Source organism: Tachypleus tridentatus, chromosome 13 (assembly GCF_004210375.1).
Source record: "Tachypleus tridentatus isolate NWPU-2018 chromosome 13, ASM421037v1, whole genome shotgun sequence".
Taxonomy (NCBI): Eukaryota; Metazoa; Arthropoda; class Merostomata; order Xiphosura; family Limulidae; genus Tachypleus; species Tachypleus tridentatus.
Window position 1 is genome coordinate 274,191,264 of NC_134837.1, and position 20,041 is coordinate 274,211,304.

At 25.6% G+C, this 20,041-nt stretch overlaps 1 protein-coding gene across 4 annotated transcripts in view; it reads left to right on the forward strand.

Annotated features, from left to right (window-relative positions):
- Positions 1-19,072, forward strand: part of LOC143239229 (uncharacterized) — a 32,963-nt gene extending 13,891 nt beyond the window's left edge. For 3 of the 4 annotated variants that reach the window (XR_013021068.1, XM_076480133.1, XM_076480134.1), the window contains 6 exons: positions 988-1,172; positions 4,413-4,537; positions 9,727-9,888; positions 11,198-11,306; positions 16,219-16,458; positions 18,813-19,072. Coding sequence is in view for 3 of the 4 variants with exons in the window: in XM_076480133.1 (XP_076336248.1) it covers positions 11,289-11,306; positions 16,219-16,458; positions 18,813-19,022 (468 nt within the window). In the remaining variant the exon portion in view is untranslated. The remainder of the gene's footprint in view (positions 1-987; positions 1,173-4,412; positions 4,538-9,726; positions 9,889-11,197; positions 11,307-16,218; positions 16,459-18,812) is intronic. The other variant, XM_076480135.1, reaches the window with a different exon arrangement.
- Positions 19,073-20,041: the final 969 nt, after the last annotated feature.

Below are 20,041 nucleotides of genomic sequence, written 5' to 3' on the forward strand. Positions count from 1 at the left end.
TTAAAAAAACAACGTTTATTTGTCGTCTGTAGATTTGTTCTATACATACAACTTTAACCTTTTACATATATACTGTATGTATGTGTTATATAAAATATTAAAATAGACAGAATTACAAATGTTTTATGATTCGATCAAAGTACACAAATACATGCTACTAAGAAACAAACATTTAAAATTGAAAGGGATAAACAGCTAACAGTGATAAAAACACATTGTGAGATTGTGATGCTCCCCCATGCCCTTGGGATTCACCGCGAGGAAAAGTTGGAGTGTTGTTATTTTTCCCTAAAACTATGATACTGAATCAGGTTATGCTGTACAAAAATTAAAATATATCTTTAACATAACAGGCGTATTGGGCCTTTTAGTATTTTATTCTCCCTAACGCCAGACGATTTTATTTAGCTCAGGGGAAGTTCTTGCGGTGAAAGTGTTAATACAATCTCAATTAACATCAACAGTGGTGTCACTGGTTGCTTGTAGATATAGCACCTTCTCAAGATCGTTTGCGTCACTGGAGATGCAAGATAACATTGTAACTACCCATCGGTCAACCCTGGGTAGTGATGCCAACTGTCTTTTAAAAGCAAGATCTGGATAAGCGGCTAAATCTAAAATGAAGCATGACGTCATAGCTGAAACTGGTCCAAATTTGAAACTTTGTGATGCATTTAGATGCAGTATCAATTGTTTCAATTTTAATGTATGTTTATATGAAGTAGAATTATATTCGTAACAATTGGTAATTGTTAGGTTATGTTAGATTTGTTGTAGTTTAATAAGATAAGCTTGGCACCAATGAGCTATGTGGCATCATACAAGTGTATGACGTCATGTCTTATTTCGTTCAAGAGTTAGACGCAGGTATAATAATTATATTAACCGTAATGGAGGATACATTTTAAGTAGTTTGAATATTAATAAGGGAGTCTTCAAAATAAGTTGTTGTATTTGTAACTGTATACGTTAATTTTTATTATTTAGTCATCAGCTGTACATCACTGGTTGGAATGTGCTCTATTGAAGGCGTGGAAGTGAAAGATGGCATAGAAAATGTTAGGCCTGTTTTTCTATGGGCAGTCAGTGCTGTAGGCCGCTATGTTACACAAGGTGATATCATCTGGGAAGTGTACAGGGAGTTTGATGATACCTTTCTTGGTACTCTACAAGTAAGTGTATAAATTTGTACAAGAAAGATCTAGTATTGTAAAGAGTTTATTACATCCATTTTATTGCTTAAATGCTATAAAGCTCTCCAGGATGGTAAGAAAAACAAGACCACATTGGATTAACATTGTCATAACTTCATGCCAGTTGAGATGTGTAATAATTAATTATGAATTCTATACACAACTTTGTAGTATATGTTGACTTCTGACAGTGTTGAGTTCTGAGTTGTAAATATGTTCTTATAAACAGTTTTATGTTTGTATAATTACAGTTGTATCATTCTTTAGTTTCTTTCATATTTGAAATTATTCATTCTAAATTTCATATTTAGGTAAGCTGTATAATTAATCAATGAACCCACATGTGTGTATAGGCCTTATTTACATTAGAAAATGAAAAGTAATTTATTATGTAACATTAACAATTATTCAAACTAGAATTGAAACGTCCCAACATCTCTATACTATAGTTGTATCTATAGGGTTGTCAAATAATAACTTTTTGTGAACAGTATTGTCAGTAGATATTTATACTAACTGTTAATTGTGATGTGATATAAATAATGAGTAACATTTTTGTGAAAACTGTAATCAGGTTTTTAATGATTAGGTTTTATTCCATTGTTACTATATGGATATGAAAGTAAGACAGTTTTATGTGCCTGTTAATCAAACACATAGTGTAAAATACACTAAATACACCATAAAAATATATTAAAAAATAACTTTATTAAATTCATTCAGCAATAAATTTTATATTTATCAATTTAACACACTTGTTACCTATTTACAGCTGACACTAATTACATAGGTTTAGTGTACAGTAAAAGTTAACAAAGTAAATAGTACAAGTAATTACAGTAAAACTATAACGTAATATTATCATAAATCGTTGTAACTGTTCTGTGTTTTAAGAAAATATCTAAAATTTAAAGACTTATTTGTAAATAGTAATAATATATATACATGTGTAATGTATTAGAATTTAATGTGATTGTATTATATACAAAATACTGGTCCTCTGGAACAGAAGAAAAACAGTTGCACCTACTAAAGGTCATTTATATACAATTTTATATCAGCTGTGGTTACACAATACACACTGATTTGTGTATTAAAATTATTGCACTGTAACATAGTCAACACTTTGGATGTTTAACATCGTTGGAAACTTACAATCAGTTAAACTACTCAACACTTTGTATTATTATACTTTGGATGTTTAACTTAGTTGGAAACTTATAATCAGTTAAACTACTCAACACTTTGTATTATTACACTTTGTATGTTTAACTTAGTTGTAAACTTATAATCAGTTAAACTACTCAACACTTTGTATTATTACACTTTGAATGTTTAACTTAGTTGGAAACTTCTAATCAGTTAAACTACTCAACACTTTGTATTATTACACTTTGAATGTTTAACTTAGTTGTAAACTTATAATCAGTTAAACTACTCAACACTTTGTATTATTACACTTTGGATGTTTAACTTAGTTGTAAACTTACAATCAGTTAAACTACTCAACACTTTGTATTATTATACTTTGAATGTTTAACTTAGTTGGAAACTTATACCGTATTTTCCGGTTAATAAGCCGAATCGCCGAATAAGCCGAGGCCAATTTTCAGCTCTGAAAATGAGGGTTTTTGCTTATTACCGCCCAATAAGCCGAAACCATTTTTAAGAAGTGACAAGTTTCTTCAAAATGATTTCTTAGTCTCGTTTCAGCGTCAGCATGCATGTTGTGTGTGATCATTGGCGTTCTGTAGTAAAGCAGAACGTGTCCTATTGAGACAGAGATGGAATCAGTATGTCATTCGTTATTGGCTCCACTCACTGTAATTAGGTAACCAATGAAATTCCAGAAACAACGTTTCACTTAACGTGCTTTGCTGATGGGACAAAATTACCGCCTATGGTAATTTTCAAAAGAAAAACATTTCCTAAGAAGAAGAAATTTCGGAAAGGAGTGATCGGCCAATAAGCCGACCCCCAAAAATCAGGTCCAAAATTTAGGGCCAGAAATTCGGCTTATTAGGCGGAAAATACGGTAATCAGTTAAACTATTCAATACTTTGTATTATTATACTTTGGATGTTTAACTTAGTTGGAAACTTATAATTAGTTAAACTACTCAACTCTTTGTATTATTATACTTTGTATGTTTAACTTAGTTGTAAACTTACAATCAGTTAAACTATTCAACACCTTGTATTATTATACTTTGGATGTTTAACTTAGTTGGAAACTTATAATCAGTTAAACTATTCAACACCTTGTATTATTATACTTTGGATGTTTAACTTAGTTGGAAACTTATAATCAGTTAAACTATTCAACACCTTGTATTATTATACTTTGGATGTTTAACTTAGTTAGAAACTTATAATCAGTTAAACTATTCAACACTTTGTATTATATTACTTTTGATGTTTAACTTAGTTGGAAACTTATAATCAGTTAAACTATTCAACACCTTGTATTATTATACTTTGGATGTTTAACTTAGTTGGAAACTTATAATCAGTTAAACTACTCAACACTTTGTATTATTACACTTTGGTTGTTTAACTTAGTTGGAAACTTTTAATCAGTTAAACTACTCAACACTTTGTAATATATTACTTTCATTGTTTAATTTACTTGTAACTACACTGCTAGTAACTTTAATAACAAAATGAATTGAATAGGCTATAGAATTCTTTTAAGTAGTTCATATGAGTTATGATCAAGTGATTTCAAAGACTGTCCTTATTACTAGTAAGGTGATTTATATAAAATATAACAGTTAATGATAAACATTTAAAATTTTCTAATTAAAATTCTCTGTTATATATGTATACATATATATATCTTATCTGTGGTAATGGAGGGTAAAAGGAATCCTGGGTAATACAAAACAAAGAAAACTTATATATCTGTGTATTTCTTAGCAAGATGAAAATAATAGAAATGTAGTTTGACCTGATATTCACCCTGACAGATGACAGATTTCACAGTATTCATTTAAATTCTCCTTTTGTTTTATTGAGTTTTCAAATTGTAGAACACAGAATGTAGAAACTAGTTCTGAAGTTTTGTGTAACAACTTGTGAGATTCTCAGGATTCTTTTAAAAGATAAACTGGATAATCTGTCCATGGATGATTGAGTTAACTATAGCTTCTTGTAAAAAGATAATACTTAACCATATTGACATCTCTCTTTCTTTCTTGTTTGTCTGTATGACATCCAGTTGAAAATCCCTTCCACTTCTTTCTCTACTCATGAACATCTGAAACTGTCTGTGGTCTGTCATCTTGTGGATCAACTATATTCAAGCCTTAGAACAGTGGAAACAACCTTATTGTAAGGTCAAAGGTCAGTAATATATATATAAAAGTTATAAGGTAATAACTTTTACTTAAAAAAGTAGAATAAATGTCGTAAAATGCAACAAAAAATTAAAAAATGTGCCTTGTATAATTTATATGTAGTATAAATATCATGTCGTTTTACTTATTTTGTATATAAAACATAAAATATGTTGTATAAATATCATGTCGTTTTACTTATGTATATAAAATATGTAGTATAAATATCATGTAGTTTTGCTTATTATGTATATAAAATATGTAGTATAAATATCATGTCGTTTTACTTTTTGTGTATATAAAATATGTAGTATAAATATCATGTCGTTTTACTTATTATATATATAAAATATGTAGTATAAATATCGTGTCGTTTTACTTATTATGTATATAAAATATGTAGTATAAATATCATGTCGTTTTACTTATTATGTATATAAAATATGTAGTATAAATATCGTGTCGTTTTACTTATTATGTATATAAAATATGTAGTATAAATATCATGTCGTTTTACTTATTATGTATATAAAATATGTACTATAAATATCGTGTCGTTTTACTTATTATGTATATAAAATATTTAGTATAAATATCGTGTCGTTTTACTTATTATGTATATAAAATATGTAGTATAAATATCGTGTCGTTTTACTTATTATGTATATAAAATATGTAGTATAAATATCGTGTCGTTTTACTTATTATGTATATAAAATATGTAGTATAAATATCGTGTCGTTTTACTTATTATGTATATAAAATATGTAGTATAAATATCATGTCGTTTTACTTATTATGTATATAAAATATGTAGTATAAATATCATGTCGTTTTACTTATTATGTATATAAAATATGTAGTATAAATATCATGTCGTTTTACTTATTATGTATATAAAATATGTAGTATAAATATCATGTCTCTTTACTTATTATGTATATAAAATATGTAGTATAAATATCATGTCGCTTTACTTATTATGTATATAAAATATGTAGTATAAATATCATGTCGCTTTACTTATTATGTATATAAAATATGTAGTATAAATATCATGTCGCTTTACTTATTATGTATATAAAATATTTAGTATAAATATCATGTCGTTTTACTTATTATGTATATAAAATATTTAGTATAAATATCGTGTCGTTTTACTTATTATGTATATAAAATATTTAGTATAAATATCACGTCTTTTTACTTATTATGTATATAAAATATGTAGTATAAATATCGTGTCGTTTTACTTATTATGTATATAAAATATGTAGTATAAATATCATGTCGTTTTACTTATTATGTATATAAAATATGTAGTATAAATATCATGTTTTACTTATACTGTATATAAAATATGTAGTATAAATATCATGTCGTTTTACTTATTATGTATATAAAATATGTAGTATAAATATCATGTCGTTTTACTTATTATGTATATAAAATATGTACTATAAATATCGTGTCGTTTTACTTATTATGTATATAAAATATTTAGTATAAATATCGTGTCGTTTTACTTATTATGTATATAAAATATTTAGTATAAATATCGTGTCGTTTTACTTATTATGTATATAAAATATGTAGTATAAATATCATGTCGTTTTACTTATTATGTATATAAAATATGTAGTATAAATATCGTGTCGTTTTACTTATTATGTATATAAAATATGTAGTATAAATATCATGTCGTTTTACTTTATTATGTATATAAAATATGTAGTATAAATATCATGTCGTTTTACTTATTATGTATATAAAATATGTAGTATAAATATCATGTCGTTTTACTTATTATGTATATAAAATATGTAGTATAAATATCATGTCGTTTTACTTATTATGTATATAAAATATGTAGTATAAATATCATATCGCTTTACTTATTATGTATATAAAATATGTAGTATAAATATCATGTCGTTTTACTTATTATGTATATAAAATATTTAGTATAAATATCGTGTCTTTTTACTTATTATGTATATAAAATATGTAGTATAAATATCGTGTCGTTTTACTTATTATGTATATAAAATATGTAGTATAAATATCATGTCGTTTTACTTATTATGTATATAAAATATGTAGTATAAATATCGTGTCGTTTTACTTATTATGTATATAAAATATTTAGTATAAATATCGTGTCGTTTTACTTATTATGTATATAAAATATTTAGTATAAATATCATGTCTTTTTACTTATTATGTATATAAAATATGTAGTATAAATATCATGTCGTTTTACTTATTATGTATATAAAATATGTAGTATAAATATCGTGTCGTTTTACTTATTATGTATATAAAATATGTAGTATAAATATCATGTCGTTTTACTTACTATGTATATAAAATATGTAGTATAAATATCATGTCGTTTTACTTATTATGTATATAAAATATGTAGTATAAATATCATGTCGTTTTACTTACTATGTATATAAAATATGCAGTATAAATATCATGTCGTTTTACTTATTATGTACATAAAATATGTAGTATAAATATCATGTCGTTTTACTTATTATGTATATATAATATGTAGTATGAATATCATGTCGTTTTACTTACTATGTATATAAAATATGTAGTATAAATATCATGTCGTTTTACTTACTATGTATATAAAATATGTAGTATAAATATCATGTCGTTTTACTTATTATGTACATAAAATATGTAGTATAAATATCATGTCGTTTTACTTATTATGTACATAAAATATTTAGTATAAATATCGTGTCGTTTTACTTATTATGTATATAAAATATTTAGTATAAATATCGTGTCGTTTTACTTATTATGTATATAAAATATTTAGTATAAATATCGTTTCGTTTTACTTATTATGTATATAAAATATGTAGTATAAATATCATGTCGTTTTACTTATTATGTATATAAAATATGTAGTATAAATATCATGTCGTTTTACTTATTATGTATATAAAATATGTAGTATAAATATCATGTCGTTTTACTTATTATGTATATAAAATATGTAGTATAAATATCATGTCGTTTTACTTATTATGTATATAAAATATGTAGTATAAATATCATGTCGTTTTACTTATTATGTATATAAAATATGTAGTATAAATATCATGTCGTTTTACTTATTATGTATATAAAATATGTAGTTCTTTACTGTTCATGAATGGTATTTCAAGTCATGGCACGCTTAAACTTTTATATTTCAAATACAACTCTGAAACCCTAACTCGTACATTGTAAATAATAATTTTTGTTTTTTTCTATTTTTTTTTCGTACAAATCCTTCAAAACTTTCTTAAAAGTTTAATTTGCTTTGGTTCAGACTGGAGAATATTGTGTATATTTAACTACCACAAACACCACAGGAATTAAATAATAATCTGATTAACATTTCGTTTATACCAGTTTTTCAGGTAACGTAAATATCACTTAATAGAATATTCAATAACAAATGAAAGATACATTTATGTTAAAGCGATTCATTGATGACTGTTGTTTGTGGTAAATCATGTTATTTTTGCTGGTATTATTAAGACAAGGCTGATTTGGTAAGAATTAGCATAATTTGTTATGTTCCAAAGAAAGTATTCGAATCCCCATCACACAAACATTTTCGCCCATTCAGTTGTTGGGGCGTTGTAAAGTGACAGATAACCCCAGTATTCATTGGTAAAAGAATAGCTAAAGAGTTGGTGGTGGGTGGTGATAACTAGCTGCCTTTCTTCCAATCTTACACTGCTAAATTAATTAGAGCCTACGCAGATAGCCCTCGTGTAACTTTTCGCGAAATTCAACAGACAAATGTACGTAATATAAGATAAATGTTTTTCAATAAGTACAAAGTATATAAATTCATCTCAAATTATAAAAATTTCAAGACTTCCAATTTTGGATCAAAAGTGTTGAAGTAATATACATTATTAGGAATTTACAGACAGTATAAAATATTTCACTAATAGTTTCTTTCATCTCACAGGAATTAAAAACGTCATTCCAAAGAAAAAGAAAACAGTTTTTATGGCTTGAACGGTAATATCGATACATATCAGGAAACGATACGTTTTGTTTCATATCATGTAATTCTAATAAGATATGAACTATTACATTTTGATATGATAGAGTTTAACAACTTTAATAAAATTTCTTATTACTACTATCTGTCTATCTCTTAGTACTTTAATTCTCTGATTCGTTAAGGTTATTATTCCATCACTTTTATCTGGTTTCAGAATCTTTCACTGCTCTGTTTTATTAAATGATTGTTCGAATGTTATTAATTCACCTAAAAATAGAATTTACAACATGAAATATTCAAGAAATGGAATATCCTTGACGACTGTATTTATCACATGATAAAATAAATTTCCGTCTTCAATAAACACCAGTTCTACCTTGTTGTCTTCACGTCCTACCAAAATTATTATATTCTGTTTTAACGGATTCTGGCACACGTGTTTGTTTTTTAATTTCGCACAAAGCTGCACGATGGCGAGCCGTCCCTAATTTAGCAGTGTAAGAACAGAGAGAAGGTCATCACCACTGACCTCCAACTCTTGTTTGCAAGACACTTTCAAATCATATACTGACACATTTTACCGGCGTAATATTCCTAAAAGATCCTGTATTTTCATAACTGACATTAGAATAAATAGTTTTACATTAAACTTTGCCAAATAAAAATTTTACAAGAGAAATACCAAAGTAAATGAAACGTACCTCAAGGTTCAACATGATTGATAGAGATAAACTCTGTGATTAGTTTAATGAGTTGATTCAGTTACTAAGTGTTTAAAGAAATAAAATTTTGCTGTTAAGAAACCGTTTTGAAGAACGCGTTTTATTTTTCTCACGAATCTCGCACTGTGTAAAACTTTCTATTCCTATCGGCGACAGTAAATGAGCTAAAAAATATTTAACTTTCTCTTGTTTTCTTCAGTGTATGTTCCAGCAGAAATCCTCACTTGTATTCGAGGATACTGAAGAGATGCTGACAGGTGTTGTAGGTATATATTACACACAATAACGTTAATAGTTTCCATTAAACACAAAAAGATGAAAGACTTGTAGATCATGTAGTTTTAATTCAATAAATTTGTTTTTTGATAATAAACTCTTTGATAGGACTATAAAAATTAACACTGAGCAAATAAATGTTTAGCAATGTGCTTTTAACGGTTTTAGATCCATGTCCTCCTGGTCATTATGACAATGGATTACAAACTCACTGCCTGCCGTGTCCAGGAGGGACTTACATGACATCTTATGCTGCTGACGCCTGTATACCTTGTCCTGGAGATAAAATTACTGATGAAGAAGGAGCTGATAATAAAGATCTTTGTAGAAGTAATGAAACAAAAGGGTTTTAAAGTTTTCTTTTATTGTTTCTTTAAAAGTTAAAAAATGTTTATTTTTGTTAAAACACATTGTTATAATGAGATACTTCTTCATAACTTCCATGTTTTTTGTTGTAATAAACAGCTTTGCTTTTTTCGGAAAAGCTTTTCCAGGAGGTGGGAACAGTTGTTGTAACGATTTAGTATGTTAATATTTTTTGTAAAAACTTATATTTACATAAAAACGTATATATAACATAGTGATATTGTTTTGATAAAAATGTTAACAATTACATATATATATTTACTTTTACGAAGTACTTCCCTCTTCATTGAATCTTAACATCACGTAGACATTCCATGTACCTAATATTATAACTAAAGTAAAAGTTCTTATTGAAACGTATGTAAATAAAGCGTGTTTGTTTTTTAATTTTGCGCAAAGCTACACGAGGGCTATCTGCGCTAGCCATACATAATTTAGCAGCGTAAGATTAGAGGTAAGACACCTACCGCCAACTCTTGGGCTACTCTTTTACCAACGAATAGTGGTATTGACCCAAACATTATAACGCCCCTAAGGCTGAAAGGGCGAGCATTTCTGATGCGACAGAGATTCGAACCCGCGATCATCATTTTACGAGTCGCACGCCTTAACCCACCTGGCAATGGCGGGGCTCTAAACAAAGATTTTCCAAAGTTTGGTTTTAAGAGAAAGACTCCTAACACTATGAAGAAAACGTTTACTCAGAAATTACATGTTAACATAATTGTATTAAGTTATACGACTGAATGTTACTTGGTGCCACTATTTTCATATTAAGATACCATTGAAATTTCAAATATATCTTAAAATGTCTACTTGGTGATTCTAGTACATAATTAATCATTAGTTTGTTTAACATTATCTTATAATGAGAGTTATAATAATTTTATGCAAATCTTTCGTTAACCTTCCCATTCCGGGCGCTGTTTACTATTAAAATGCATTATAAATGCAAGAAATATCGTATTTGTATCTCACAACGACTGGTACGTGTATTAACGTTTTAAAACGTTATTTTCTCCTTATCAATAAAAGTGTTAATACCCATACCAGTCATTCTGAGATACATTTTTATTTCAAGTGGATTTCTCGTCGTGAAGAAATATCGTATTTATTGAATAAAAATTTTAAATATGTTAAATGAAGATTATTTTTTAGATTAAAGAATTATGCACATTACTATTATTGTTAATATTATTGTGAAGTTTTTTCTCTGTTTTACGTGATCGGTAGAGTAAGTAAACTGATTTTAAATACGACTCTCTGTCTTAAGATCCAACTGAAGTGGTTCCCAAGGCTACGCTCCCATCGGTTTCAAAATCTACAGTTCCAAGATACGCTTGGTGGACAGCACTCATTTCGATATGTCTTATTGCTTTGTGGTAAGTTACATGTTATCTACAGTTTCATTATAATTAAAGTATGTGGAACACAGGGAGTAATCATTTGAAGATATTGGTTTCTGGACTCACACTGCTGTTAGAAACATCTGTTTTCATGTGAGGTACTATATTCATGTATCTGTCTTCTTACGACACACTATGTTGATAGATCTAATTTTAAGCAAGGTATTAATTTGAGATCTCCACCTTTATATGACGTATTATTTTGGTTCATGTGAAGTACTACGTTCCATGGGTCAAAACATTACAACTGAATACACTTGTCTAAAGAATCCATACAATTATTTGTTAGTTAAGCATGAAACACATTTAGAGTTATATCTGTAACCCATTATCCATAGCTTATTTAATAATAATATACACATTTATAGTTATAACTGTAACACATTATCCATAGCTTATTTAATAATAATATACACATTTATAGTTATAACTGTAACACATTATCCATAGCTTATTTAATAATAATACACACATTTATAGTTATAACTCTAACACATTATCCATAGCTTATTTAATAATAATATACACATTTATAGTTATAACTCTAACACATTATCCACAGTTTATTTAATAATAATATACACATTTATAGTTATAACTGTAACACATTATCCATAGCTTATTTAATAATAATATACACATTTATAGTTATAACTGTAACACATTATTCACAGTTTATTTAATAATAATATACACATTTATAGTTATAACTCCAACACATTATCCACAGTTTATTTAATAATAATATACACATTTATAGTTATAACTGTAACACATTATCCACAGTTTATTTAATAATAATATACACATTTATAGTTATAACTGTAACACATTATCCATAGCTTATTTAATAATAATATACACATTTATAGTTATAACTGTAACACATTATCCACAGTTTATTTAATAATAATATACACATTTATAGTTATAACTGTAACACATTATCTATAGCTTATTTAATAATAATATACACATTTATAGTTATAACTCTAACACATTATCCATAGCTTATTTAATAATAATATACACATTTATAGTTATAACTGTAACACATTATCCACAGTTTATTTAATAATAATATACACATTTATAGTTATAACTGTAACACATTATCCATAGCTTATTTAATAATAATATACACATTTATAGTTATAACTGTAACACATTATCCACAGTTTATTTAATAATAATATACACATTTATAGTTATAACTGTAACACATTATCCATAGCTTATTTAATAATAATATACACATTTATAGTTATAACTCTAACACATTATTCATAGCTTATTTAATAATAATATACACATTTATAGTTATAACTGTAACACATTATCCACAGTTTATTTAATAATAATATACACATGTATAGTTATAACTGTAACACATTATCCACAGTTTATTTAATAATAATATACACATTTATAGTTATAACTCTAACACATTATCCATAGCTTATTTAATAATAATAATATACACATTTATAGTTATAACTGTAACACATTATCCACAGTTTATTTAATAATAATATACACATTTATAGTTATAACTCTAACACATTATCCATAGCTTATTTAATAATAATATACACATATATAGTTATATCTCTAACACATTATCCATAGCTTATTTAATAATAATATACACATTTATAGTTATAACTGTAACACATTATCCATAGCTTATTTAATAATAATATACACATTTATAGTTATAACTCTAACACATTATCCACAGTTTATTTAATAATAATATACACATTTATAGTTATAACTTTAACACATTATCCATAGCTTATTTAATAATAATATACACATTTATAGTTATAACTCTAACACATTATCCACGGTTTATTTAATAATAATATACACATTTATAGTTATAACTCTAACACATTATCCATAGCTTATTTAATAATAATATACACATTTATAGTTATAACTGTAACACATTATCCACAGTTTATTTAATAATAATATACACATTTATAGTTATAACTGTAACACATTATCCATAGCTTATTTAATAATACTATACAAATTTATAGTTATAACTCTAACACATTATCCATAGCTTATTTAATAATAATATACACATTTATAGTTATAACTGTAACGCATTATCCACAGTTTATTTAATAATAATATACACATGTATAGTTATAACTGTAACACATTATCCATAGCTTATTTAATAATAATATACACATTTATAGTTATAACTCTAACACATTATCCATAGCTTATTTAATAATAATATACACATTTATAGTTATATCTCTAACACATTATCCATAGCTTATTTAATAATAATATACACATTTATAGTTATATCTCTAACACATTATCCATAGCTTATTTAATAATAATATACACATTTATAGTTATAACTCTAACACATTATCCATAGCTTATTTAATAATATTATACACATTTATAGTTATAACTCTAACACATTATCCATAGCTTATTTAATAATAATATACACATTTATAGTTATAACTCTAACACATTATCCATAGCTTATTTAATAATAATATACACATATATAGTTATAACTGTAACACATTATCCACAGTTTATTTAATAATAATATACACATTTATAGTTATAACTCTAACACATTATCCACAGCTTATTTAATAATAATATACACATTTATAGTTATAACTGTAACACATTATCCACAGTTTATTTAATAATAATATACACATTTATAGTTATAACTGTAACACATTATCCATAGCTTATTTAATAATAATATACACATTTATAGTTATAACTCTAACACATTATCCATAGCTTATTTAATAATAATATACACATTTATAGTTATAACTGTAACACATTATCCACAGTTTATTTAATAATAATATACACATTTATAGTTATAACTGTAACACATTATCCATAGCTTATTTAATAATAATACACACATTTATAGTTATAACTCTAACACATTATCCATAGCTTATTTAATAATAATATACACATTTAAAGTTATAACTCTAACACATTATCCACAGTTTATTTAATAATAATATACACATTTATAGTTATTACTGTAACACATTATCCATAGCTTATTTAATAATAATATACACATTTATAGTTATAACTCTAACACATTATCCACAGTTTATTGAATAATAATATACACATTTATAGTTATAACTCTAACACATTATCCATAGCTTATTTAATAATAATATACACATTTATAGTTATAACTGTAACACATTATCCACAGTTTATTTAATAATAATATACACATTCATAGTTATAACTCTAACACATTATTCATAGCTTATTTAATAATAATATACACATTTATAGTTATAACTGTAACACATTATCCACAGTTGATTTAATAATAATATACATATGTATAGTTATAACTGTAACACATTATCCACAGTTTATTTAATAATAATATACACATTTATAGTTATAACTCTAACACATTATCCGTAGCTTATTTAATAATAATATACACATTTATAGTTATAACTCTAACACATTATCTATAGCTTATTTTATAATAATATACACATTTATAGTTATATCTCTAACACATTATCCATAGCTTATTTAATAATAATATACACATTTATAGGTATAACTCTAACACATTATCCATAGCTTATTTAATAATAATATACACATTTATAGTTATAACTCTAACACATTATCCATAGCTTATTTAATAATAATATACACATTTATAGTTATAACTGTAACACATTATCCACAGTTTATTTAATAATAATATACACATTTATAGTTATAACTCTAACACATTATCCACAGTTTATTTAATAATAATATACACATTTATAGTTATAACTCTAACACATTATCCATAGCTTATTTAATAATAATATACACATATATAGTTATAACTGTAACACATTATCCACAGTTTATTTAATAATAATATACACATTTATAGTTATAACTCTAACACATTATCCATAGCTTATTTAATAATAATATACACATTTATAGTTATAACTCTAACACATTATCCATAGCTTATTTAATAATAATATACACATTTATAGTTATAACTGTAACACATTATCTATAGCTTATTTAATAATAATATACACATTTATAGTTATAACTGTAACATATTATCCACAGTTTATTTAATAATAATATACACATGTATAGTTATAACTGTAACACATTATCCACAGTTTATTTAATAATAATATACACATTTATAGTTATAACTCTAACACATTATCCATAGCTTATTAAATAATAATATACACATTTATAGTTATATCTCTAACACATTATCCATAGCTTATTTAATAATAATATACACATTTATAGTTATAACTGTAACACATTATCCACAGTTTATTTAATAATAATATACACATTTATAGTTATAACTGTAACACATTATCCATAGCTTATTTGATAATAATATACACATTTATAGTTATAACTCTAACACATTATCCATAGCTTATTTAATAATAATATACACATTTATAGTTATAACTGTAACGCATTATCCACAGTTTATTTAATAATAATATACACATGTATAGTTATAACTGTAACACATTATCCACAGTTTATTTAATAATAATATACACATTTATAGTTATAACTCTAACACATTATCCATAGCTTATTTAATAATAATATACACATTTATAGTTATATCTCTAACACATTATCCACAGTTTATTTAATAATAATATACACATTTATAGTTATATCTCTAACACATTATCCACAGTTTATTTAATAATAATATGTATTTTAATGGTCTTGAAACACGTGATTTATTTACTTTCTGTAATGATCGTGAAATGTTCTTTGTTGTTTCTACAACTGGAAACAAAAACGTCGGGAAGAACAGAATGTTTTGAAAAACCGTGTTTTACACAAACAGCCTGGTGCTGAAAATATAACAACTGATGAATTGAATATATTGGAGGCTATGCCACTGATCCCTGAATGTGAGAAGAAGGTCTCTACAAAGAACGTTAAGAAGACAAAAACTAATATACCAAGTAAGCAAAAAGTGACCAAACGAACAACCCTGGAGACGATATATGAAAACGACCGAGAAGAAAGGAATACTTTGGTTCGAAATTCAGTTAAGTTCTTATTCATCTTACGTTATAATTAATATTTGGTACAAGTAAATTAACATTTTTACAGTTAAAAACATTCCATTTTAATATAATGTATACTACGTTAAACTACGTGTACAATATCAAACAGATGTTGCATGTTTAAAATCAGTGTTGTTAATACCTTGGGTTATCCCCAACTACTGAGAAAGATGCGTTCAGAGAATCTTTAATGTTCAGAGTCGTTTAAATGCATGCGATTTTTTTTTTCCAAAATAGACCTACCTACACGTGTTCGATACCATTGAGGTCTGATAATTACCTTTACTAATGTCCATAGCATTAATAACATGTGGAAAACATAAAGATCAGAATGTCCTTTAGTAATTATTCATTCACCTACATACTACTACTACTGATAATGAATTATTGAATATTTTATAGCACCATAAAGTGCGTGATTTACTCCAAAGTTGCACAAAAATAAGACAGTTTGAATACCATTTTTCTCTGTAACATAAAGTAAATAACCAGTCATTTGTAGTTCAGCTCACATAACTTTTCATGTTTAATTTATATATCAATAAATTGAGTAGAACACTTGACATTTAATTATAACCTTATTTTCATCTTGTCTAGTTATATAACAATAAATTGAGTGGAACACTAAACATTTAATTATAACATTATTTTCATCTTGTCTAGTTATATAACAATAAACTGAGTAGAACACTTGACATTTAATTATAACCTTACTTTCATCTTGTCTAGTTATATAACAATAAACTGAGTAGAACACTTGACATTTATTTATAACCGTACTTTCATCTTGTCATGTTATATAACAATAAATTGAGTAGAACACTTGACATTTAATTATAACCTTACTTTCATCTTGTCTAGTTATATAACAATAAATTGAGTAGAACACTTGACATTTAATTATAACCGTACTTTCATCTTGTCATGTTATATAACAATAAATTGAGTAGAACACTTGACATTTAATTATAACCGTACTTTCATCTTGTCATGTTATATAACAATAAACTGAGTAGAACACTTGACATTTAATTATAACCTTATTTTCATCTTGTCTAGTTATATAACAATAAATTGAGTAGAACACTTGACATTTAATTATAACCTTATTTTCATCTTGTCTAGTTATATAACAATAAACTGAGTAGAACACTTGACATTTAATTATAACCTTATTTTCATCTTGTCTAGTTATATAACAATAAACTGAGTAGAACACTTGACATTTAATTATAACCTTACTTTCATCTTTTCTAGTTATATAACAATAAATTGAGTAGAACACTTGACATTTAATAATAACCTTATTTTCATCTTGTCTAGTTATATAACAATAAACTGAGTAGAACACTTGACATTTAATTATAACCTTATTTTCATCTTGTCTAGTTATATAACAATAAATTGAGTAGAACACTTGACATTTAATTATAACCTTATTTTCATCTTGTCTAGTTATATAACAATAAACTGAGTAGAACACTTGACATTTAATTATAACCTTACTTTCATCTTTTCTAGTTATATAACAATAAATTGAGTAGAACACTTTACATTTAATTATAACCTTATTTTCATCTTGTCTAGTTATATAACAATAAATTGAGTAGAACACTTGACATTTAATTATAACCTTACTTTCATCTTTTCTAGTTATATAACAATAAATTGATTAGAACACTTGACATTTAATTATAACCTTATTTTCATCTTGTCTAGTTATATAACAATAAATTGAGTAGAACACTTAACATTTAATTATAACCGTACTTTCATCTTGTCTAGTTATATAACAATAAATTGAGTAGAACACTTGACATTTAATTATAACCTTATTTTCATCTTGTCTAGTTATATAACAATAAATTGAGTAGAACACTTAACATTTAATTATAACCGTACTTTCATCTTGTCTAGTTATATAACAATAAATTGAGTAGAACACTAAACATTTGATTATAACCGTACTTTCATCTTGTCTAGTTATATAACAATAAATTGAGTGGAACACTTGACATTTAATTATAACCGTACTTTCATCTTGTCTAGACAATAATATAAACAATCAAATGATCCTTTGTGAACGTGTAAAATATAAATAGAAAACAGTATTTAAACTATTATCTGCTGTATATCATTCTTTATTCACTATGTAAAACAATGTTTGAGATAGTTTTCCTAGTTTCCAGAAAACATTTATGAGATAACTGAAACCAATTTCACAACTTATAATTTTTATGGAAACATTTATTTGGTTTTATTCATGTTATAGTAAAATTATTACTAAAATTTTGAGTGTTGCGCCACTAAACATAACTATATTCTACATCTTCAGAGAGAAACACCAGCATCAAAACAAGGAAAAGCTGTAGAAGAATATGTACAGCGACCTCTGTCTGATAGACATGTGAACAATTATGGTGAACTTTTTATCGTTAAACCAAACAGTAAACAAGGACATCACAAGGAAAACGTTGTTATTCTTATTGAAAATTCTGACAGCCAAGATACGTTTATCATTGGAAAAGCTCGGAAACCAACCTGATTTTTGTTCAAAACTGAGAAATATAATTAATAAACGAATTTATAAAACTGCCAATGTTAATATGTTCTCTCTAGAGTTAAGAGAAATCAAGATGGATTTTATCTCCACACTGTACAGTTACACGAATGTGATTCATACTCACAAAATATTTAAATTCACCATCATTAATATTTACGTTTATGTACAAACAAATTAAATATAAACTTTGAAAACTTAATATTTTATCGGAACATTCATAACTATTATTTAAATTTAAGAGACTGTGGCTTTTGTTCAACAATTCACAAGTGTTGTTTTATGATTTCCTTTTTTGTAGTATTTACTTATTACGTCATATAATGTTAAAACTTGAGTAAAATATAAAACAAAAAGTAATGAAACGTTTGTTTACATATTTTACATTTAAATGTAACAGGTATTATACATTAAATGTTCATTTCGGTACTAATTGTTTATATTGTTTGTAAAATAAGTATATTGATTGTCACAATATACATCCAACAATTCACAGTTACTACACTAAGATTTACATGTGACATTTTGTACTGAAACACAGGATCTACATCTTCAGTTTCTACGTTTAATGTGTTTGACATTGTTGATTACTTCACTTAAGCCACGTGTTGGTTCTTCAATTATTACACACTTATAATTTTCTTGTGCTTTGTCTACATGTTGGATTACGTATTAATTATACAACATTTTCAGTAGAATTGTTGTGATATGCCTATGACATATTCTGTTCTTATCTTACAGTTTATATTTATCGTTTTCAAATGGTACTCAGTGATTAACGTGTAACACTGTTAAGATATAATTTACATGCACCATTTTTGGTTGTTAAAGTATTATTGACACGTGCCATCTTTCAGAGTGGCGTGTAGCTATTAGAGGTTGTGTCACACTTGTTACAGTTTATACCTGAGTTCAATAAACTGAAAGTTGAAATACATTTTTACTTTGTGTCCATCAGATGTGCTAGAACTGTGAATAAAGATAGCTTAACTGACCCTCAACCA